General features: G+C 40.8%; 1 protein-coding gene across 2 annotated transcripts in view; it reads left to right on the top strand.

The window, feature by feature from the left end:
• Nucleotides 1–22820, top strand: part of LOC102786917 (synaptic vesicle glycoprotein 2C-like) — a 56291-nt gene that overhangs the window by 27462 nt on the left and 6009 nt on the right. For both annotated transcript variants that reach the window (XM_006804748.3, XM_035913875.2), the window contains exons 4-12: nt 2364–2515; nt 13162–13295; nt 14377–14466; nt 14552–14662; nt 14785–14873; nt 16108–16272; nt 19427–19560; nt 21558–21761; nt 21917–22076. In XM_006804748.3, the coding sequence (XP_006804811.1) occupies nt 2364–2515; nt 13162–13295; nt 14377–14466; nt 14552–14662; nt 14785–14873; nt 16108–16272; nt 19427–19560; nt 21558–21761; nt 21917–22076 (1239 nt within the window). The remainder of the gene's footprint in view (nt 1–2363; nt 2516–13161; nt 13296–14376; nt 14467–14551; nt 14663–14784; nt 14874–16107; nt 16273–19426; nt 19561–21557; nt 21762–21916; nt 22077–22820) is intronic.

Below are 22820 nucleotides of genomic sequence, written 5' to 3'. Positions count from 1 at the left end.
AGAAAGTAGTCTATGGTGTGGGATGGTATCTATGATTGTTCATATACCTTTGGGAATAACAGCAAAGAGGCATTGTTTTGTAAGGGGTCACTGAGATCTTCTGCTTTCTTTTCCATCCTCATTCTGGCAGAAATACGATCTGGCATCCAGTGCTGTGTGTTTCACTGTTCCTTTCATTAAGTTTTTCCCTACCTTATTAGCGTTGCTATCAGAAGCTGTCTCAGCAAATAGGAAAAGACATTCACAGCACAGTGCCATAATGAAAAAAAAAAAAAAGAATTCACACAGATTAAGTTTTAGTGCAATTTTACTTAATGTTCTAAACCAGTCTGTCATATCAGTCATTCCTCTGGCAAAACCTTAAACAGGTTTTGACATTTTTAGAATGAATATCATAGACAATTATTTTCACACATATATAACCTTTTATTATAAGTTTCTCTCACGCAGACATAAAGGAAGCAGGACAAAAGGCACAACCCAATTTCGTCAGATTCTCGGGTGTCACCACAATCTTGAATATTTACTGTATACTTTATACATGGTTGTTTTTTTGTTTTGTTTTTTTGAGAATTGAAAACAAGCCACATACATTTTCATTTGCTTCAAGACTTTTTGCAGTTACACAGTTTCTATGAATATGTAATGTTGATGATCTGAAAAGGTTTTTATTTTATTTTATTTACTTTATCTTAAATGGAAAGGGGTGTACCCCACCTCTAATTAAGTATCGGTTAGGACAGGCTCTATCACCTCATCTTAGATGTATAAGCACTTTAAATAATTTATGAATAAATGGAAGGATTATCTAATATTGGCATCTTTCAGGTAATACAAAGCATATGGCAATGCAGATTCTTTACTTGTTCCTCATGAGTTAGCGCTTAGTTTCTACATGTAGTGAGAAATTAAAATGTCACAGATGGCTGCTCAATTGAGAAATTTGTGATATAACAGCTACAGCTCAGATCAGAATTTAAAGGAGAAGTTCAACATTTTCAATACATGCTATCTTTGTTTTTCTCCAAAGCCATCTATCCATATTAAATTCAGCCAATTAATGTTGAAATGAATCAGAAACAAATGTATAATAATAAAAGAAATGCTGATTGCTCTTTATCTGCCTCTCATTTGCAACACTGTAGTCAACCATAACACTGACAGTAAAACCAGTGCATCTCAGAAAGGTGTGCATAGATGAACATACCTTTCAGAAGTTTTTGTATTGTTAATGCTTTTGTTATTGATCTGTAGAAATAACAAACACATTATCAGATACTGTATTTTCATGAACTTTGAGCCATTATCATCTAAATTAAAACAAAAAGGCTTCGTGTTGAATGATTACATGAAAATGTAACTTTCTGAAATAAATTATGAAAAAAAAACCTTTTTGATGATATTCTAATTTTAAGAGATACACTAGTAAGATTTGCCATTTGTTTTTTCCTCTCCAAATATGTACGACACTCTGAGGCAATGAAAAAATCTGTATCTGTAATCTGTAAAGTATCTGCAGTCACAGATGGGCTCCTTCTGACTCTACTGACACCTCACTGAAAGGGTTCAGTTCAGTGCACCTATCCCTCACATCAACACAAGATACAACAACGTACTAATATGGAACTATGCAATTTGAGACATGTTCACTATGTTAAATTTAAAGGCCACACAACCTGTGATTCTGGAAAATGATATAATAAGCAAGTTTGATAGAAAGCAGCAAAGATGGTTTAAAGACTGTAATATCCTGTGTGCTACAGTGTGGTGATTTTTCATTTTCTTTGGTCAAGAAGATGACAGTACAGTTTGTGCAAACAAATACTAAGCTGCAGTGGATAGTGCCGTTGCCTCCTGATGATCTGGTAAGACTCAGAAAATAAGCCAGAATAGTGTGGAATCTGCTTTGTGACATGAATGAACAAAAAATGTGCGAAGACACATTTCTGGAAACCTCACTCCCTTCACTCAAAACTCTGAACACAAAGTCCAATTTTAAAGCTACATTAAAAAAAGCCTTTAATTCGTCGACAAAACCAGACAAATGCTTTGAAACATGAACTACTCAGAATAATGTGCATTCATTATATACGGCATGACTACTGAAAACAGCATGTTCAAGACATGTAACTTGAGTTTTTCTTATCTCATGATTTGTCTTGTTGTCATTTGTCATGATTTGACTGTTCTAAAAAATGTTTCAGACGTTTGTACAATTCACAGTGACAAATGAAGAAATGTTTTCTGTAACAATAAATCAGTTTCATATTGTGATAAATGTTAACTGTTGCAAGCGCTGATGAGGCAAATGAGGATTGCCTTTTTGAGCATGCATAGCTAATTACAACAAGCTGTATTTACAGGATCGGTGGAGCAGTACCGATAGTATTCTCATACTTTGCGGAGGTGTTGGCTCGCGAGAAGAGAGGAGAGCATCTGAGCTGGCTGTGCATGTTCTGGATGATTGGAGGAATTTATGCCTCAGCCATGGCCTGGGCTATCATCCCACACTATGGTGAGTGACATGATGTACCACTTCTAAAAAAGGTTACATTAACATGACAGCAAAGCAGCACTAAAGGGAAATCATTAAAATGATCAAAGAAATTTGTGATAAAAATGTTAAAGTGTATTATTACATTTTCCCACCTCATAATAGTCTGTGGATATTGCTCCTTTATTTTATACTTTTGCTTTTTTTGAATATTATCAAATTAGTAGAGTTTACAATGAACAGATAACCCAACCAGATTTAGGAAGTCATTCCAATTCAATGCAATTCAATTCAGTTATCTCAAGGTCTTTTATATTGTAAGGTAGAGACTGTAGACTGGAGTCAATAGTACAGAGAAAATCCCAACAATCAGACGACCCTCTGACCACTTAACGAAGGTTGGATGGAAAAAACTCCCTTTTAACAGGAGGCAGTCATCGTGTGACTGGTTCTGGGAAGAGGGAAGGAGACAGGGCAGAAGTTAGGTGAGATGATTGCAGTGAAGAAAGGCCAGATGTTTTAACATAGAGTCCAATGTGGAAATACCCTGAACTGGGATTTGTTTCAATGGCCAGCAGAGGGCGAATGCTCTGGTTGACAAAATGAAACGATTGTACAGACGTAGAAAGAAAACAGCCCTTGTCTTCTTTAATCTACCTTAAATGAACACTTTCATAATGAGTTTATGGTCTCAATTGCTAGTTTACACTGTTACTGAATACAACATGACGTTATTACCTAAACCTACTCTGTGAATGAGAAGCCAGTAATGTATGAGCATGCAGTGCTTTATGATTCACTATTCTTTTATCACATCTATTTTCAAAACACCAATAAGGTGTTCAAGGCCTTAGCATGAGACTTCAAAAATGATGTAAAAGATGGGATGATGTAAAAGTGCTTCTATTTATCATCTATCTTTCACGTTTAATGAATCAGTCTAATTCATCAGAACTAAATGGTAAATGGACTGGTTCTTATATAGCGCTTTTCTACTCATCTGAGCACTCAAAGAGCTTTACACAACTTGTGCATTCACCCATTCACACCCATTCGCACAAGCACATCTCTCTAAGTGCTTTATAGCTAACATTCACACACATTCATACTCCGATGGGTGCATCGGAGAGCAATTTGGGGTTAGTATCTTGCCCAAGGATATTTGGCAGGCAGACTAGGCGAAGCCAGGAATCGAACCACCAACCTTCCGATCAGTAGATGACCTGCTCTACCACCTGAGCTACAGTCACCCTAGTACTCTGAACTTTCTGCCTCTCTTTCACAGTTTTTCTTTAGCTCTGTCTCCTTCCCCTCACTCCTGGCTGATTGTGACTGCTGTTTCCTGAGCCTGTGAAAAATAATCCTGATGGTAGAAAAAGGACCAATAATGTTAAAAGTACTATGTCACCAAATGTATAATAAAAATGTTATTAAAAATCAGGGACAAGTGGTATAACCTATGTGGGTGTTCATCATGGACAGAATATATATTGAAATAATGCTGCCAAGGTGTGTTATGAGGAATACTCAATGAACTACGCACTGAAGTTTAATGGAGACTCATGCTAGTGACGAAACTACTCTGCTACCCTGTAACACAAGCATGTAATGCTAAATCACTGGAGTACATCAGTGAAAGCCTGGCAGTAACTTTTTCTATGCAAGCTATAGTCTGTGGAAGTTTTGTTCCACTGCTGAGAACAGAATACAGACACTACCTGGGTCTGGGTGCAGTTTTCCCCTCCAGGGACAAGGGTACCTAGACCTGGGGTATAGAGTACGCTTGGGGAGTGTGATTGTGTGTACAGTGTCTCTTTGTGTCTGTCTCCACGTTGGGTGAGTGTTGAGTAATTGTATATGAGAGCATGAGGGTGGGAATGGATGTTTGTATCTGTGTGTGCCTGTATGTCTGTGTCTATATGTCAGGTTGGGTATCAGACGCCACCTCTCTAGGGACATCTCAGGCCCTCCAAGGTATGGAGGCCTATCTCCCCCACCACTTCCCCTACCAGTGGCAGATGCCCTCAGACATCGGTGCGTTGGTCGTTTTTTGTGTCCGGGGGTGGGTGTCCAGGTACACACCGGCTCACTCCTTGGTGGCTGCTTGCCTGGAGCCTGGGGCTCGCTCGGGCCACTTTGGGGGTGGGGTGCCCTCAGCCTCTCAGCCTGGGGCCCGGTCATTCTGGCACAGCTGGCTTCCGGCGGAGATCACGGGCACGTCACTGCAACCCCCCCTGGCTTCTGCTCCGCGGCTGCTGAGCGACCCCTCATCTGGGGCTCTCCTCAGCTCTTTCTGGGATAGTGGCGCGGCTGCCCCTCTGTTGGTCTTCCTTGGTCTCTTGTGTTCTGGGGGCCTCTGGATGTCTGGAGTTTTGATCTCCTCCATACCTGCTTCATGCCCTGGAGGACGGGGCTGTGGCTCCCCCACACCCTCTAGCAGATCATTACATGAAGGAACGTTTTAAATACAAGCACGCTCATGCTCACAGATGTACACACAGGTGCTCACACACACAAACTACACCCTTTTTGGCTCCTACCTCAAAGCACACTGTGCGCTGTCGATCTTACATAATAATGTTTAATATTTAGTATTTACTGTTATATATCATACCATATATCATTGTGATGTTGTTTATTATGTTGCTCTTTTTTTTTTCTTCTGCTTTTTTTTTCTTGCTCAACAGGTGATCCAGGTGATTGATACAGTGGGGCAAAAAAGTATTTAGTCAGCCACCGATTGTGCAAGTTCCCCCACTTAAAATGATGACAGAGGTCAGTAATTTGCACCAGAGGTACACTTCAACTGTGAGAGACAGAATGTGAAAAAAAAATCCATGAATTCACATGGTAGGATTTGTAAAGAATTTATTCGTAAATCAGGGTGGAAAATAAGTATTTGGTCACCTCAAACAAGGAAAATCCCTGGCTCTCACAGACCTGTAACGTCTTCTGTAAGAAGCTTTTCTGTCCCCCACTCGTTACCTGTATGAATGGCACCTGTTTGACCTCATCATCTGTATAAAAGACACCTGTCCACAGCCTCAACCAGTCAGACTCCAAACTCCGCCATGGCCAAGACCAAAGAGCTTTCGAAGGACACCAGGAAAAGAATTGTAGACCTGCACCAGACTGGGAAGAGTGAATCTACAATAGGCAAGCAGCTTGGTGTGAAAAAATCAACTGTGGGAGCAATCATCAGAAAATGGAAGACATACAAGACCACTGATAATCTCCCTCGATCTGGGGCTCCACGCAAGATCTCATCCCGTGGGGTAAAAATGATCATGAGAACGGTGAGCAAAGATCCCAGAACCACACGGGGGGACCTGGTGAATGACCTGCAGAGAGCTGGGACCAAAGTAACAAAGGTCACCATCAGTAACACACTACAACGGCAGGGAATCAAATCCCGCAGTGCCAGACGTGTTCCGCTGCTGAAGCCAGTGCATGTCCAGGCCCGTCTGAAGTTTGCCAGAGAGCACATGGATGATACAGCAGAGGATTGGGAGAATGTCATGTGGTCAGATGAAACCAAAGTAGAACTTTTTGGTATAAACTCAACTCGTCGTGTTTGGATGAAGAAGAATACTGAGTTGCATCCCAAGAACACCATACCTACTGTGAAGCATGGGGGTGGAAACATCATGCTATGGGGCTGTTTTTCTGCCAAGGGGACAGGACGACTGATCCGTGTTAAGGACAGAATGAATGGGGCCAAGTATCGTGAGATTTTGAGCCAAAACCTCCTTCCATCAGTGAGAACTTTGAAGATGAAACGAGGCTGGGTCTTCCAACATGACAATGATCCAAAACACACCGCCCGGGCAACAAAGGAGTGGCTCCGTAAGAAGCATTTGAAAGTCCTGGAGTGGCCTAGCCAGTCTCCAGACCTCAACCCCATAGAAAATCTGTGGCGGGAGTTGAAAGTCCGTGTTGCTCGGCGACAGCCCCAAAACATCATTGCTCTTGAGAAGATCTGCATGGAGGAATGGGCCAAAATACCAGCTACTGTGTGTGCAAACCTGGTAAAGACCTATACTAAACGTTTGACCTCTGTTATTGCCAACAAAGGTTATGTTACAAAGTATTGAGTTGTATTTTTGTTATTGACCAAATACTTATTTTCCACCCTGATTTACGAATAAATTCTTTACAAATCCTACCATGTGAATTCATGGATTTTTTTTTCACATTCTGTCTCTCACAGTTGAAGTGTACCTCTGGTGCAAATTACTGACCTCTGTCATCATTTTAAGTGGGGGAACTTGCACAATCGGTGGCTGACTAAATACTTTTTTGCCCCACTGTATATGTATTTTTTGTTTGCTTATTTTGTTGGTTTTTGTTTTTTGCCCTTTATCCCCGTCCCTCTTCCCCGCTGTTTTTCTTTCCCTCTTCCTTTCTCCCCTTTCTTTTCCCCAGTCAAATCTGTCCCGTATTTAGCAAGTGAAAATAAAATAAAATAAACAATAAAAGGTGAATCAAATAGACAATTACGGCAAGGCTGGGATGGTCCATTTGGTAAAGTAAATCCGTTGGGCATCTTTCTTCGCCTTTAGACAATAATTCTGATTGCAAAAGAGCCAAACGGGACAGGCAAAAAGTAAATAAATAAATACATGACTGAATATAAAGTTTTAAATACAAAAAAACCAACAAAAAAAACAATCAGAAGGTTGATGGATTGCGTGTCGAAGTATGCTAGATCAACTCCAAGTTCCCCCTGATGCAGCCACTGGAGTGTGAGTATGTGTGTGAGTTGTAGATATGGTGCTTGTATGAATGTGTGTGTGATTGGGAGAATGAGTACTCAGAGTAGAAAAGTGCTACATACCTAAAAAACAATCTATATATCAAAACAAATCTCTCAAGAATTCGGTTGCATCCAAGTTAGGGCAATTTACAGCATTTTAGCAGATAATGAGCAACCTGTTTCAAAAAAAAAAAAAAAAATTCAAAAAAAAAAATTCAAAAAAAATTCAAAAAAAAAAAAAAAAAATATATATATATATATATATTGATTACAAGTATGACTCAATGCCCCACACCTGGATCCCGGAATGCCTAGACCTATATAAGATCAACAGGACCCTGAGAGCCTTCATCAGGAACTCAATGGGGATGTGGCGGACAACACTGGAGGCCAACCTCAAGCCCATAGCACAAGTCACCATCAAGTGCGGGATCTACCAAGGAGATGCTCTGCCCCCACTGCTGTTCTGCATAGCCCTTAACTCCCTCAGTGAGATAATTGACAAGACTGGCTACGGATACCGACTACGGAATGGAGCAGTTGTCAGCCACCTCCTGTACATGGATGACATCAAGTTGTATGCCAAGAGTGAACGAGACATCGATTCACTGATCCACACCACCAGGATATACAGCAATGACATCGGAATGTCGTTCGGGCTGAAGTGTAGTCGGATGGTAACAAAGAGAGGGAAGGTAGTCAGAACTGAGGGGATCAATCTACCAGAAGGCAACATTGCAGACATAGAGGACAGTTACAAGTACCTGGGGATCCCGCAGGCAAATGGGAACCATGAAGAGGCCGCTAGGAAAGCTGCAACCACAAAGTACCTGCAGAGGGTCAGGCAAGTCCTGAGGAGTCAGTTGAACGGTAAGAACAAGATCCGGGCTATCAACACCTATGCCCTGCCCGTGATCAGGTACCCTGCTGGGGTAAAAGGCTGGCCAAAGGAGGAGATAGAAGCCACTGACATAAAGACAAGAAAGCTCCTTACCATGCATGGAGGGTTTCACCCCAAGTCCAGCACCCTGAGGCTGTACGCTAAGCGGAAGGAAGGGGGCCGGGGACTGGTGAGTGTCAGCACCACAGTCCAGCATGAGACAAGGAACATCCACGAATACATCACAAAGATGGCCCCAACTGACAGCGTGCTCAGTGAATACCTCAGGCAGCAGAAACCCAAGAAAGTGGAGGAAGGCGAGGAACCATCATGGAAGGACAGGCCCCTGCACGGTATGTACCACCGGCAGATAGAGAAGGTGGCTGATATCCAGAAATCCTACCAGTGGCTGGACAAAGCTGGACTGAAAGATAGCACAGAGGCACTAATCATGGCAGCACAAGAACAAGCTCTGAGTACAAGATCCATAGAGGCTGGGGTCTATCACACCAGGCAAGACCCCAGGTGCAGGCTGTGTAAAGATGCTCCAGAGACAATCCAGCACATGACAGCAGGGTGTAAGATGCTAGCAGGCAAGGCATACATGGAACGCCATAACCATAGTGTACAGAAACATCTGTACCGAGTATAACCTGGAAGTCCTGGGGTCAAAATGGGAGATGCCCCCAAGGGTGATGGAGAATGACCGAGCTAAGATTCTGTGGGACTTCCAGATACAGACAGACAAAATGGTGGTGGCTAACCAACTGGACATAGTGGTGGTAGACAAACAGAAGAAGACGGCCGTAGTGATAGATGTAGTGGTTCTGAATGACAGCAATATCAGGAAGAAGGAACACGAGAAGCTGGAGAAATACCAAGGGCTCAGAGAAGAGCTCGAGAAGATGTGGAGGGTGAAGGTGACGGTGGTCCCCGTGGTAATCGGAGCACTAGGTGCAGTGACTCCCAAGCTAGGCGAGTGGCTCCAGCAGATCCCAGGAACAACATCGGAGATCTCTGTCCAGAAGAGCGCAGTCCTAGGAACAGCTAAGATACTGCACAGGGCCCTCAAGCTCCCAGGCCTCTGGTAGAGGACCCGAGCTTGAAGGACTGACCGCCCACAGGGGCGAGTGGGGAATTTTATATATATAGTGTTCTTTTTTGTTTTTTACATGAGGAACACACACATGCACAAACACACACACACACACACACACACACACACACACAGAGAAACACAAAGTGTAAGCAAAAGCTGACATTGCTGCGTTTAAAGTAAGGGAAAAGTGATGCAATGTGCTCGCAACTTTACTGGCCCAGGTTCCAAAGTGGAGAGGTTTCCCACTGTTAGGAGAGACTCACATCACCAGTTTGAACATTACTGCAAAAAGAAAAGGCATTAACGTCGGACTTGGCGGTACTGCTCCACTCTTGATGATACCCCCTGCAGTAGTAAGGCATGTACATCACAACACGATACATAACATCCAGTGAGCCTCGCAAATAATTCCCCCATCGTGGGGCTTAATTTAGAAATCAAGACCCATCAGGGGGGCACACAAACACATAGCAGGTGGTGATGTAGGTGGAAACCACAGCAATAACAGCAGCACAAAAAAGCAACATAGTGTCTGTCAGTCTGCACAATAAATATATACATGAAGGGCACTAAAATGTACAGAGTTGTGTTAGGCAAGCAAGGTTCATCTGGACATACAGCATTTTTATTTTAAAAGAGTATTCTTTTTAATCAAATCCTTTTAGGAGACTATAATTGAAAACCAATGGTTTTGCTCATTTATTGGAATTTTATGACAAACTGTTTGAGGTTGTAAAAAAATGTAAAAAGTTGACTCATATAGTTAATCTCATGTAGTGAAGGAGAGGAGGTGTGTCAGAGCATATGAACAAAAAATGAGCTAACTGAAATCAATCAGGAATGGGGGGCTGCAGATAAAGAAAGAGGAGCAGAGAAATAGATTAGGAAGACATGGCAAAAGAGAAGCGAAGAGGGCTCTGATTTATGAGGCCTGCATCGGGGATAATCAAAGGGTGAAGGGATACAGGAGAGGGCTAAAGGGAGGCAAACAAAGACAGAGTGAGAGAGTGAGACTGTTACACAACAGAGGAGCAGAAGAGGAGAGGAGGAGGAGGAGGAAAGCTTCTTGTTTGGCATGGTCCTGGTGATCAGATATAATGAAGTTTGCTCTTGGACACTGGCCATCAGGATGTTGTCTCTGCTGAAGACTATTCTGTGACTGTGTGACACTATAGTGTGGGGGGACAGGGTTGATTAAGTTCCTACACCAAGTGGTGTTCTTATTTAGAATGAAGCTACAACACCGACTTTTTAAGCAGGTAAAGAAAACATGTTGAGGAAGTGCAAACTTCTTCAGTCTGTGCAGCTTCACATTTTACAAACACTACCTCTGATTTCATTTCACACTAAATGAACTTTGGGCTCACACTTTTGAAAATAGTTCACATTGAGCTTTTTTCCCCTTCCTAGCACCCATGCAGTAAAGTAAAGTAACAGTATCTACCTTTAGGAACTACTACTGTGAAACTAGAGAAAATGCACCTAAACAACAGGACATGGTAATAAGGAGGAAAGAAGTGGTAACAAAAATACAGAAAAGACAGATGGAAGTAACTATAAAGAAACACTGGACAACACAATATCAAAACAGGGACCAGGACTCAAATACAAATACAAAATTAAAGACCATGACAGTACTGACTACACATGGCAAGTAAGCACCTTAGCTTTCCTATTAAACTCTTAGAGATATCAAAATATCAGTAGAATGTGAAAAATAATCTGCAAATAAATTCATAACATAAATGTATTTTCTTTAATGTATGTATTCATTTATTTACTTTTAACTTAAAGTAGTTGTAGACATGCAGGCCATATACTATCCAGCAGTCGGTGCCGCATCCTCTGCGACACATTTTTAAAGTGATACAGCAATAAATGGACATCTCCGTGACAAATACATGGGATTTCTCATAAATGCTTTACAACGATTTTGCCAGTAGAATACTATTATTGTAAAACAGAGCACAAACTCAGTATGTCTCTGAGTCAGATAATATAATATGCAAAATAGTTGCATTGTGTTCTGTCCCTGCAAGTACTACTACTAATGTATAAGCACCAAAAATTAGAAATAACTGTTTAATGAGAAAAAAAGAAGAAAAATTAGTGTGCGGTGAAGCTCACAAGCATACACAGAAAGATATTTCTGTCTTATAGGTCATAAATGGCTCCTAAAAATCTAAAGATAGAAGCTTACATTCTAAAGCTCTCCAGTGGCCGTCAGAGTGCAGGAGCGACTGAGTGTGAGAGGGCTTATAATTGAGGTCAATTGATTAGACGCCAGTGTTGTAACACATTTTTTCTACAAGATGCAGCAGTGTGTGGGTAATAAGTTCTGCCGCAGTGGTTCCATTGACTTGTAGATAACTGTGTGTGTGTGTGTGTGTGTGTGTGTGTGTGTGTGTGTGTGTGTGATTTTAGCTTTTTAAGGTGCTAAAAATGTGTAAAAAAAAAGTAAAGAAGCACACAAATTACAATAAAAAATGGCCAGTTCAAGTGTGATGTGTGTCACAGTGCAACATGTGTCTCTTTAAGACTTTTCTGTCTGTGAGTCTTTGTGCATGCTTGTGTGTGTGCAAGTGTGTCTGTGTTTATGTACATGCTTTAAAATTTGTGTGATACCACTAAGCAATGACCAAGGACAGTGTGTGTGTGTGTGTGTGTGTGTGTGTGTGTGTGTGTGTGTGTGTGTGTGTGTGTGTGTACTGTATGTGTATTTTAGCAGTGTTCACTTACTGTAGAGGAGGGACATAAATCTTGCTGAGTGTCTGAATCAGTCAGCCATCTCCTCCAGTCCATTATAGCTATAATCCCCCTAATGAGGTTTGTACTGGTACAGGCTAGAGCAGCGCCACAGGCCACACACACACGCACACACACACACACGCACACACACACACACACACACACACACACACACACACACACACACACACACACACACACACACACACTTGTATGTCCATCCTAATACACTTTTTGCATACAGACTTTGCTGTGTGAGTAGATAGGATGGCTTCCAAACATACAGGTACTCCATCATATATTGCTACAACTTGTTGATGGTCATTGCAGAATGTCTTTTGGAGCTTTTGAAACTTTTAGAGAAATCACAGAGTACTTTTGGATTTGATGTTTTTCAGATTTTAGTATTGGAATGGAGCTAGTGTCAAAAGATCTCTGTTCTTTTTCAGAACACATAGTGACCAACATATCGTTAGAAAGTGATAATTAAAGTATTTTTGTTTTTTCATTAGATCATTTTAAAGACATCCCTTTTTGTCTCTTTTGTTTTTTCTATTATGGGACCAAATCCTAAGGGGACTCGTTGGATCTCTACTAGAATATTATTATAACATTTTGTAGAGGATTAAATCTTTCTTAAAACCCATTGTGAATACAGTGCATTAGACACCACAAACAGTTTTTTTCAGGCACAGTTTTGTAAAAGCAGCTAAATCAGCTTGAATAACCACACCTAAGAAATTTTCCAGTTGGATGTCTAAAAATGCTGAGTCATGTGTCCTGTCAGTGAGATCAGCTGATCTGACGGGAATGCTGCGAGACTTGACTTTATGGCCCACCTGAAATAATGCAATGCTCAGTTTTGGAGCCTATCACAGCTACAATAGGGTGGGAACCAGGGTACACCCTGGACAGGTTGCCAAGCTGATGCAAGGCTAACACAGAGAGACAGACAACCATTCACGCTCACATTCACACCTATGGGGAAGAAAGCAGTTAACATAATCCCACTAACTGCATTTCTGTCCAACCTTGAGGGACAGAAAAAAGGAACTACAGCAAGTATACATGTGTGCTTAAATTTAAGTTTTATGTCTTCTTGTGCAACGGGGACTGAGCTCACAACGTGATGCTATGTCACATTATTTCTAACTGTCCTTGTGTGTGCATGGTTCTCTGTGCAGGCTGGAGTTTCAGCATGGGATCAGCCTACCAGTTCCACAGCTGGCGAGTGTTTGTGGTGGTGTGTGCGCTGCCCTGTGTCTCTGCTGTGGTAGCTCTCACTTTTATGCCTGAAAGCCCCCGTTTCTACCTGGAGGTAAAGGAGATGTTTAGTATATGAACTGTTCCTGCTTGCTTGCAACTTGTTCATTCTTCTTCGCCATAAAGCTCAATTAAAATCACATTAGTGAGCCACACTGTTGGACTGGGTAACATGCCTTCTTCATTATAAAGAAAAGACACTCTTACAGAGAACCATTAGCCTTATTATTTAAAGAAAAGAATAATTATGATTCTTGTGGATATCAGACAAAATCAGACAGTAGTGAAAAACAATCTTGATGTCACTTTTTAAGTCAACTTTTTTCTGATTGGCTGCCCACTAAGATATATCTTAAACTACAGGTAGGTGAGCTTTAGCGCCCTATTAGGCAAGAGATGAATTTAGTTAAAACTCAAAATCACAGTAATTGCAGTGAGCATTAAATGCTTCCCACCTTTAGACTTTTATACCACCTTGGAGGACTAAAAGTCTAAAAGAGCCTCTGTCAGAGCCTGTTGTCCAACTAGTATGATGTGAAGTGTTGTTCATTACATTGACCACTTTGTGGCGCTTCCCTCTCTACACAACACATGTATGGACCTCAGAGTATTCCCCATGGAGCTCAGCCAGCCTTTATCAGTTTTTTCAGTTTCTTAGAGTCACTCTCTCTGATGCTGCCTCCCTAACAAATAGCTGCAAAGAAAAAATAAATCACTGGCACACAATGAAGCTTTTTTTTTCTCACAAAGTGGATACCATCTGTTAGATGCCCTTGCATGAAACTGAAGTTTATGTACAATAATTGCTTTATATTATCCTTTTATCAAAAAGAACAAATTAAATGAAACAAAATCGTTCTCCTCGGAGAAGAGCAAAAAGCTTATTTTCAGCCTGCTCTTCTTAATAAGCTTATTAGGACAGCAGTGTGGAGATTCTGATGCTGGGGTTGGGGCATAGAGGTGAAGGTCACTGTGCAACACATGAAATAGACTTTACACACAGATATATAAATCGCATACATGTGCTATTTATTGTTTTAATAAAAACAGACATTCAGTGCCCACTTCACTGTGTATGTGGAGTGTTAATATTGAAATCCAGCATATATATCCAAATTATGTTAACTATTCCCCAGATGGGTAAACATGACGAGGCCTGGATGGTGCTCAAACACATCCATGACACGAACATGCGTGCCCGCGGAGAGCCAGAGAGAGTCTTCACTGTGAGTACACCCCAGGCTTTGCTCTTCATCATTCCTGCTGCTGCAAAGCCATTGGCAGATGACTGATCAGTGTCTCCCCCTGCAGGTGAACAGGATAAAAATCCCCAAACAGCTGGATGAGCTGGTAGAGATGCAGAATGAGTCAGCCAACCCTGTACTCAAGGTCCTCTTCAAGATCAGGGCTGAACTTAGAGGAGTAGGAGACTCTTTATGTCCTGTTTGTTAACCTTCACTTTTTTTGCTGCACTTTCTTTTATAGTCAATATTTATGGTTGCTATGAATAAAATTCACCAATTCACCTTTTTCTTTTATATCAGATCTGGTTGACATTCATGAAATGTTTCAACCACCCAGTGAAAGAAAACACTATGAAGCTGGCTGCAGTCTGGTTTACTTTGTCCTTTGGGTAAGAAAGTTATTACACATCCCATATAGTTCTACTTCTACACTTTGAATGTGTTGTTACTGTTGGCTTTGATCATGTTCAGATATGCTGTTTTTTGCTCTGGATGATGCATAGCTAATATAAATTTCTGTAATGCGCTTGGCACCAAAGTAGATGTTCTCTCACTTATATCTGCCTGATGAGCCGTGGTCAGTTAGGTTACATTTAATTTGTGTCTTTTATTGCTTTTATTTTACATCATATTTATGACAGTTTTCCTGTTACAAGCTTTCTATGATTGACTGGATTTTTTCCATTTGACACCCCAAGTCAAATACAATGTTTTGTTTTGTTTTTTTTTTTTTTAAAAAAAACTGGTATTCAATTACACCTCATACTCTACCTCTGCAAGAAAACATCAACATCAGGGCAATGGCTTTGAACTTGTGCTCAGTTAACGCTGCACTGTCCTAATGACTTTGTGGCAATTTAGACAAAGCAGTATAATTTAAACAAAGACAGTTTCATGTCTTTTACCTTCCACCTAACCATCTGCATATATGTACACCCAGATAAATATTTCTCAGCAGATGTTGTGCAGTAGTGTTGCATCTGACTCATGTTCTTTTAATATAGATCCTTATGGAAAGACTAAAGCAACTCAAAGAAAGATGTTAGCAAAGAAAATAAAGAAAAAGACAGGAGCACTGGGAACCTGGCTGTACGGTAAAGACAGAAGCAAAGGAAAAAAAGCATATATTGAGTTGTAGGTGAGTCTGGGCACTAAGGAAGGAGAAACTAACGCGTATCGATTGGCTAGACAGCGAGATAGAGCCAGAAAGGATGTGCAGCAGGTCAGGGTGATTAAAGATTGAGATCGAAATGTGCTAGCAAGTATAAAAAAGTGTGTTAAGAAGATGGCAGAAGTACTATGAAGAGCTTATGACTGAAGAAAATGAGAAAGAGAAAGACAAGTGGAGATGGAGTAAAGATGGTGAATCAGCAAGTGTGGAGGATTAATAAGAAGAAAGTGTGGTCATCTATGACAAGGGTGCGGAGTGGAAAAGCTGTTGGTCCAGACGGGATACCTGAGAAGGTATGGAGATGAGAGAGGGCAGTGGATCTTTTAACCAGTTTGTTTAACGCAATTCTGCAGAATAAGATGATGGAGAATAGAGAAAGTGACTATTACTAGAGGTTATTAAAAATGACCATATGTAACGCAATTTAATACAGAATCTTTTGCTGTGTTCAGGTACTACGGGCTGTCTGTGTGGTTCCCAGATGTCATCAAGCACCTTCAAGCTGACGAGTACGCCTCCAGAGTGAAGATTCATAACAATGAACGCATTGAAGACTTCACTTTCAATTTCACCCTGGAGAACCAGATCCACAGAAATGGGGTCTTTGTAAATGACAGGTACGCCAGGCTTGGTGCACAAACTGACTTCTATTTGAATACTTTCCAGTGATCTTCAGCTTTCTCAGACACCGATATCAAGAGTGGGAGAAATTATTAAAACTAGCTACAGTGTAACACATTGTGATCTAAACCTGTAAGCCTCTTTTAGCACAATGTTGAGTTTAAAGCTGCTTGTCCTGTTGTGGGATAGCAGTACTATTTGTCATTCCCGCAAACAACACACCACTGCAGGTAATATAAATCTTTCCTCTTTCTCGTCTGCCACCAGGAAATTAAAAAGCTTATCTCTCTTCCTTATTCTTTCTTATGGTCTCTCTTTCACCCATATACACACATCTGGTCCTCCTCCTCCTCCTGGTTACAATTCTCACAAACAGAGCCGAGCAAAGACACATTGATATGCTGTTTTTGTTCTTTTTGCCTTCTCACTGGAGACCAGAATGCATTTATTATAAGAGATTAAATCAAAAACAGTACCATGTACTGTGTATCGTGGTGTGAAATAGCACACATAGATAACTGACTGCTAAGGCCAGACATCCTGAAGGGAGGAGATGCTGGTGGTTTTCAAACTGTGGGACATATACCATTGGTGGGGAACAGATCCAGTGCAGATGGGGTGCAACTGACCATGGAAAAATATGGAGTGGAACTGAGCAGAATAAATATGTTTTTTGAAGAGAAAATAAACAAAAAAACAGTTTCCTGATGCTGTCATGCTGACCAGTACTTTGATAAAATTCAACTTGGATTATTTTTCCTGTTCCTGAATGATAAAAAAAAAATGTGGAGAACGGAGGGTGAACTGAAGTGGGAAATTCCTGGTTCTGCTGTAGGACAGTGACCTTTTTTGTTTTTGTAATTTTCCCTCTTTTAGCACCACAGTGAATCTTAAATCAAGCTGGAAAGCTGGCTTTCAACTTTAATTTGAAAGCCAGCACTTTCAAGCCAGCAGTTAATGCAATACAAAAGTACAGTGGGGCAAAAAAGTATTTAGTCAGCCACCGATTGTGCAAGTTCCCCCACTTAAAATGATGACAGAGGTCAGTAATTTGCACCAGAGGTACACTTCAACTGTGAGAGACAGAATGTGAAAAAAAAATCCATGAATTCACATGGTAGGATTTGTAAAGAATTTATTCGTAAATCAGGGTGGAAAATAAGTATTTGGTCACCTCAAACAAGGAAAATCCCTGGCTCTCACAGACCTGTAACGTCTTCTGTAAGAAGCTTTTCTGTCCCCCACTCGTTACCTGTATGAATGGCACCTGTTTGACCTCATCATCTGTATAAAAGACACCTGTCCACAGCCTCAACCAGTCAGACTCCAAACTCCGCCATGGCCAAGACCAAAGAGCTTTCGAAGGACACCAGGAAAAGAATTGTAGACCTGCACCAGACTGGGAAGAGTGAATCTACAATAGGCAAGCAGCTTGGTGTGAAAAAATCAACTGTGGGAGCAATCATCAGAAAATGGAAGACATACAAGACCACTGATAATCTCCCTCGATCTGGGGCTCCACGCAAGATCTCATCCCGTGGGGTCAAAATGATCATGAGAACGGTAAGCAAAGATCCCAGAACCACACGGGGGGACCTGGTGAATGACCTGCAGAGAGCTGGGACCAAAGTAACAAAGGTCACCATCAGTAACACACTACAACGGCAGGGAATCAAATCCTGCAGTGCCAGACGTGTTCTGCTGCTGAAGCCAGTGCATGTCCAGGCCCGTCTGAAGTTTGCCAGAGAGCACATGGATGATACAGCAGAGGATTGGGAGAATGTCATGTGGTCAGATGAAACCAAAGTAGAACTTTTTGGTATAAACTCAACTCGCCGTGTTTGGAGGAAGAAGAATACTGAGTTGCATCCCAAGAACACCATACCTACTGTGAAGCATGGGGGTGGAAACATCATGCTATGGGGCTGTTTTTCTGCCAAGGGGACAGGACGACTGATCCGTGTTAAGGACAGAATGAATGAGGCCAAGTATCGTGAGATTTTGAGCCAAAACCTCCTTCCATCAGTGAGAACTTTGAAGATGAAACGAGGCTGGGTCTTCCAACATGACAATGATCCAAAACACACCGCCCGGGCAACAAAGGAGTGGCTCCGTAAGAAGCATTTGAAAGTCCTGGAGTGGCCTAGCCAGTCTCCAGACCTCAACCCCATAGAAAATCTGTGGCGGGAGTTGAAAGTCCGTGTTGCTCGGCGACAGCCCCAAAACATCACTGCTCTTGAGAAGATCTGCATGGAGGAATGGGCCAAAATACCAGCTACTGTGTGTGCAAACCTGGTAAAGACCTATAGTAAACGTTTGACCTCTGTTATTGCCAACAAAGGTTATGTTACAAAGTATTGAGTTGTATTTTTGTTATTGACCAAATACTTATTTTCCACCCTGATTTACCAATAAATTCTTTACAAATCCTACCATGTGAATTCATGGATTTTTTTTTTCACATTCTGTCTCTCACAGTTGAAGTGTACCTCTGGTGCAAATTACTGACCTCTGTCATCATTTTAAGTGGGGGAACTTGCACAATCGGTGGCTGACTAAATACTTTTTTGCCCCACTGTATTGCATTAACTGTTGAATTGTTGTAGAATTACAGCTATTTGTATCCATAGTTCCCCAGTTTGAGACACTCAAATGGAAGTGGACAGTATTATTATTATATTAGTATTATAAAGAATATCATACATTCTGGTTTTAAGTGCTTTATCTTTTCAGTTACAGATGTCCTCAATGCCTAATTAATTCAGTAAAAAGTGAAAGGCCTTGTATCTCCAAAAATAAAAAAAATATTAGTAGAAATATTTCACATTTCTGCTGAGGTTTTATATTAGGTTAAATGCAGCTATTCACTTCCATCTAGCAGCCTTTGTTACATCTAATTTTTAATATTCCATCTTAAGAAGTTTGAAATTGGACCGTTTGGTTTGCATTCAGATATTCATCCCTGCCTTTGTTGTCTGTGCAGACACTGAAATAGTGACTCTGCATTTCACTTTCCCTGGTTTGAAGGAAAATGATCTGCCATCACCCCAATTGTCAATAATATGTGTTGCATATCACTGTCCGTAGGTGCTTCTTTCTTGCAATAACTCCTTCCTTGTCCACTTCCTATTTATATTTTTATTTTTTTAGGTTCATCAGTATGAGGTTTAAGGCAGTCACGTTCATCGACTCATCTTTTCTCAACTGCTACTTTGAAGATGTCTCCTCAGTAGGATCCTTTTTCAGGAACTGTACCTTTGTAGACTCCTTCTTTTACAACACAGGTAAACCACGTCTGTAAAATGCACACTTATTCAGGGCACTTCTCTTCTGCCTCTCCAGAACAAAGGTACTTCCCTCCAACCCAGAAAATCCTATTAGGCTCTTGTTGCCATATACATAAGTCTCACTCAGGCTCCCCGCCTCTGTCTGGCAGTTCATTATGGATCCAAACTTCTTGCTCAGAGAAGAAAGAATGGTTTTGAGCATTTTATACCTCTGCTTTATGCCTCTAAATTACTGCTTAACCTCTGTGCCCCCTGCACAGATTGCCTCTCTGAACTAACTGTGACTTTATTTAACAACAAAAAAGTGGGCCAAGCTGTGCTTCGGAGGACTGAAAATGGCAGTTTGTAACCACATGATGACTCCTGCAGAGATACATTTTCTTATGTGATTGTTCAGTCAGACAGTTATTTAGAAATATATCTCTGTGCATGTGGATTTTTCTTTACTAAGGTGGTCTTGCTGATTACTGTTTTCTTTTTCAGAAACAAATTTAAAATTGCAGCAGCACCAAAAGTGTCAAACTGTACTGGTAATAAATCTAAGTTATGAAAGTGTAATCCAGTTATTTTAAGGCCGACAAAGAAACAAGTTGAACCAAAAGGCAAAAGCAGGAGAGTTGTTTTAAATGGTCTGAGAGAACTGGAGCTGAATCAGACCTTGAGGGAGCACATGGTAGAAAATCAGTTCCCTTCAGCACTCAGGAAAGCGCTGAATATAGCAACAGCATGGGCATGTCGGGTTCGCCAGTAATGCTCCATGAGATGTGAAATCTTTTTGCAATTGGAAATGTGTCTCTGGAGAGCAGAATTTCACGTGTTGTGTGCTTGAAAGATGCTCTTCTGCATACCTTGGATTTAACGAGTGATTATTTGAGTTACTCCCCCCTTCCTGTCACCTTGAGATCGTCTAGCCACTCTCCTCTGGCATCAACAAAGTGTTTCTGTCCAGAGAACTGCCACACAATGGATATTTTACTCAAACAGCATGAACCAGCATCGTAGTTGTTCATATTTGTGCTGTTGTCTGTCTTTTAGTCTTTAGTCCTTTATCCTGCAGAGAAGACAAACAAAGAACTCTGGTAGTACTGCAGTACTTTGGCAATGTTAAATGGACTGTGGTGTCATTTCCTATCCTGTCCAAGCAAACTTTTTAGGCAGTCAGTATTCTAATGATGCATAGCATCATAGCCATCAAGCTAAGTGCTGTTAGCTTTTTAGAGGACTATATGTAAAGGGTTGTTCAAACAGGAAGAAGCTAACAGTTATTTAGCAACTTATAAAGACATCATGGAATGTCAGTGAAATTCAAAAATTTGCAATTAGCAAATTAGATTAGCAATGACAGGCAAATTAACTGTTAGCCACATATACCAGGCAAATCCCAAATTATAGTTTTTTCAGCTAGCAGGCAAAAACATGCTACAGTAAGGAGCTAGTTAGTTTAAACTGACATGACTGGAGTAAGAATGGCTTTGATCAAATGTGCCTATCAATACATCTGAAGCTAACAAATAGCTAACTAATTAATGAATCGTGTCTTGTTTGTTACACTCATAATCTTTTTTTTTAACTTTCTTGTGTTCTTGGGTCATTTTTATGTTTACCCTTTTTGTCAGCTCCATGTTAACATTTATCTGTCTGCTTCTTCACGTCTTGCATCTGGTCTTAGGATATACATTGTTCACTTTTTTCAATTAGTTGTATTTTATGTAGTTCTGAGCCCAAGAGTCATGATCAGATTTGAGATTAAAGCTCATTCTTGTCTCGATATAACAAAGAAAACACTTTGTGTTTTTTTTGTGAAGAAAACACTTTGTGTTTTTTTGTGCTTTTGAACATACTCTTAGGTGTTGGTTTCCATGTTACAATGCATAATGTCTTGTCTGCCACCGTTCAAGTTAATAGCAAGTGGTAGTAGAAGGTGACAGTCAGATACAAACTTTTAATCCCGAGTCAACATGTAAAACCTTTCTTTTTATCTTCTACATTTACAGATATTGATGACACCAAGCTGACAAATTCAAGGGTGATCAACAGCTCTTTTCACCACAACAAGACAGGCTGTCAGATGACATTTGATGACGATTACAGTGCCTACTGGGTCTATTTTGTCAACTTCCTGGGAACGTTGGCTGTGCTTCCTGGAAACATTGTCTCTGCTCTCCTCATGGACAAAATAGGACGCCTAAGCATGTTAGGTAGGATTTCCTTTCGATGTGGGATATGAATAGCAATTTTTCCCCTTGTTGTTCTAGTGTCATGTGCAGTTGGCTTTTGTGCCTGCAGTGACCTCTAGTGACGTGAATGAAGTTATTTCAAGTTTAAGGTGTAAAGCTCATGCTGTGCACTGCAGGAGGTTCCATGGTGCTATCAGGCATCAGCTGCTTCTTCCTTTGGTTTGGCACCAGCGAGTCAATGATGATCTTCATGCTCTGCCTCTACAACGGCCTCAGTATCTCCGCCTGGAACTCCCTGGATGTGGTCACCACTGAACTGTACCCAACAGACAGGAGGTGAGTGGTGCACTTACTGCATATACTAACTTAGAATACAGGAAATAGTGTGGCTCTGTGATTTATCACTGAGCAAACCAATATGTGGGCAAAATTTTGTCGTGTCAGTTCCCCCATATGAAAGAAAGATAAAGAAGAACACGTCTTTATTATTTCTTGTTTTTCAAGACTTTTCAAGAACTAGTCTTGCAGAGGCCTAAGGCCAAGAAACATTACAACAACAAAACAAAAAATCAAGTTTTTCCTCATGCTAGGAAGTTTTGCTTTGATCTTTGAATAAAACTAAGCAGTGCTGTGCTATAGCACTGCTTCAAAGTTGGGAAGTTTTGGGAGTGATAAATAATTTCAAATTTACTTTGATAAGTAGCAACCTCAAACCTTTTATTAGTGAAACACTGAGGACATTCACAGCCAAAGTCTGACCCATTCACAGACTGTAATGTCACTTCACAGTACTGGAAGTTTTTTTTTTTGTCACGACAGTGGACTGTTTAATTCTAGACACAGGTTGGAGGTGCAAATACTTTGTAATTTGTACTAAGTTGAATTTTCAGGCACCCTTATTTGAGCATTTATTTTTCTGACAACTTATCACTTGTACTCCCTACAGTTTAACATACAGTAAATACCTCTACTTTCTACTACTTAAATTTTCAAAACAGGTTCATTACTTTAGGTTGAAGATATCAGAAGGGAGTTATTATTTCCCATCACTGCAAAAACCAACTAATGTGAGCCTAAATG

This window comes from Neolamprologus brichardi, chromosome 7, assembly GCF_056152115.1.
Source record: "Neolamprologus brichardi isolate AB-2024 chromosome 7, ASM5615211v1, whole genome shotgun sequence".
In the NCBI taxonomy this organism is placed as follows: domain Eukaryota; kingdom Metazoa; phylum Chordata; class Actinopteri; order Cichliformes; family Cichlidae; genus Neolamprologus; species Neolamprologus brichardi.
Note: the sequence above shows the minus strand (reverse complement) of the source record. Positions and strands in the feature narration are given on the sequence as shown.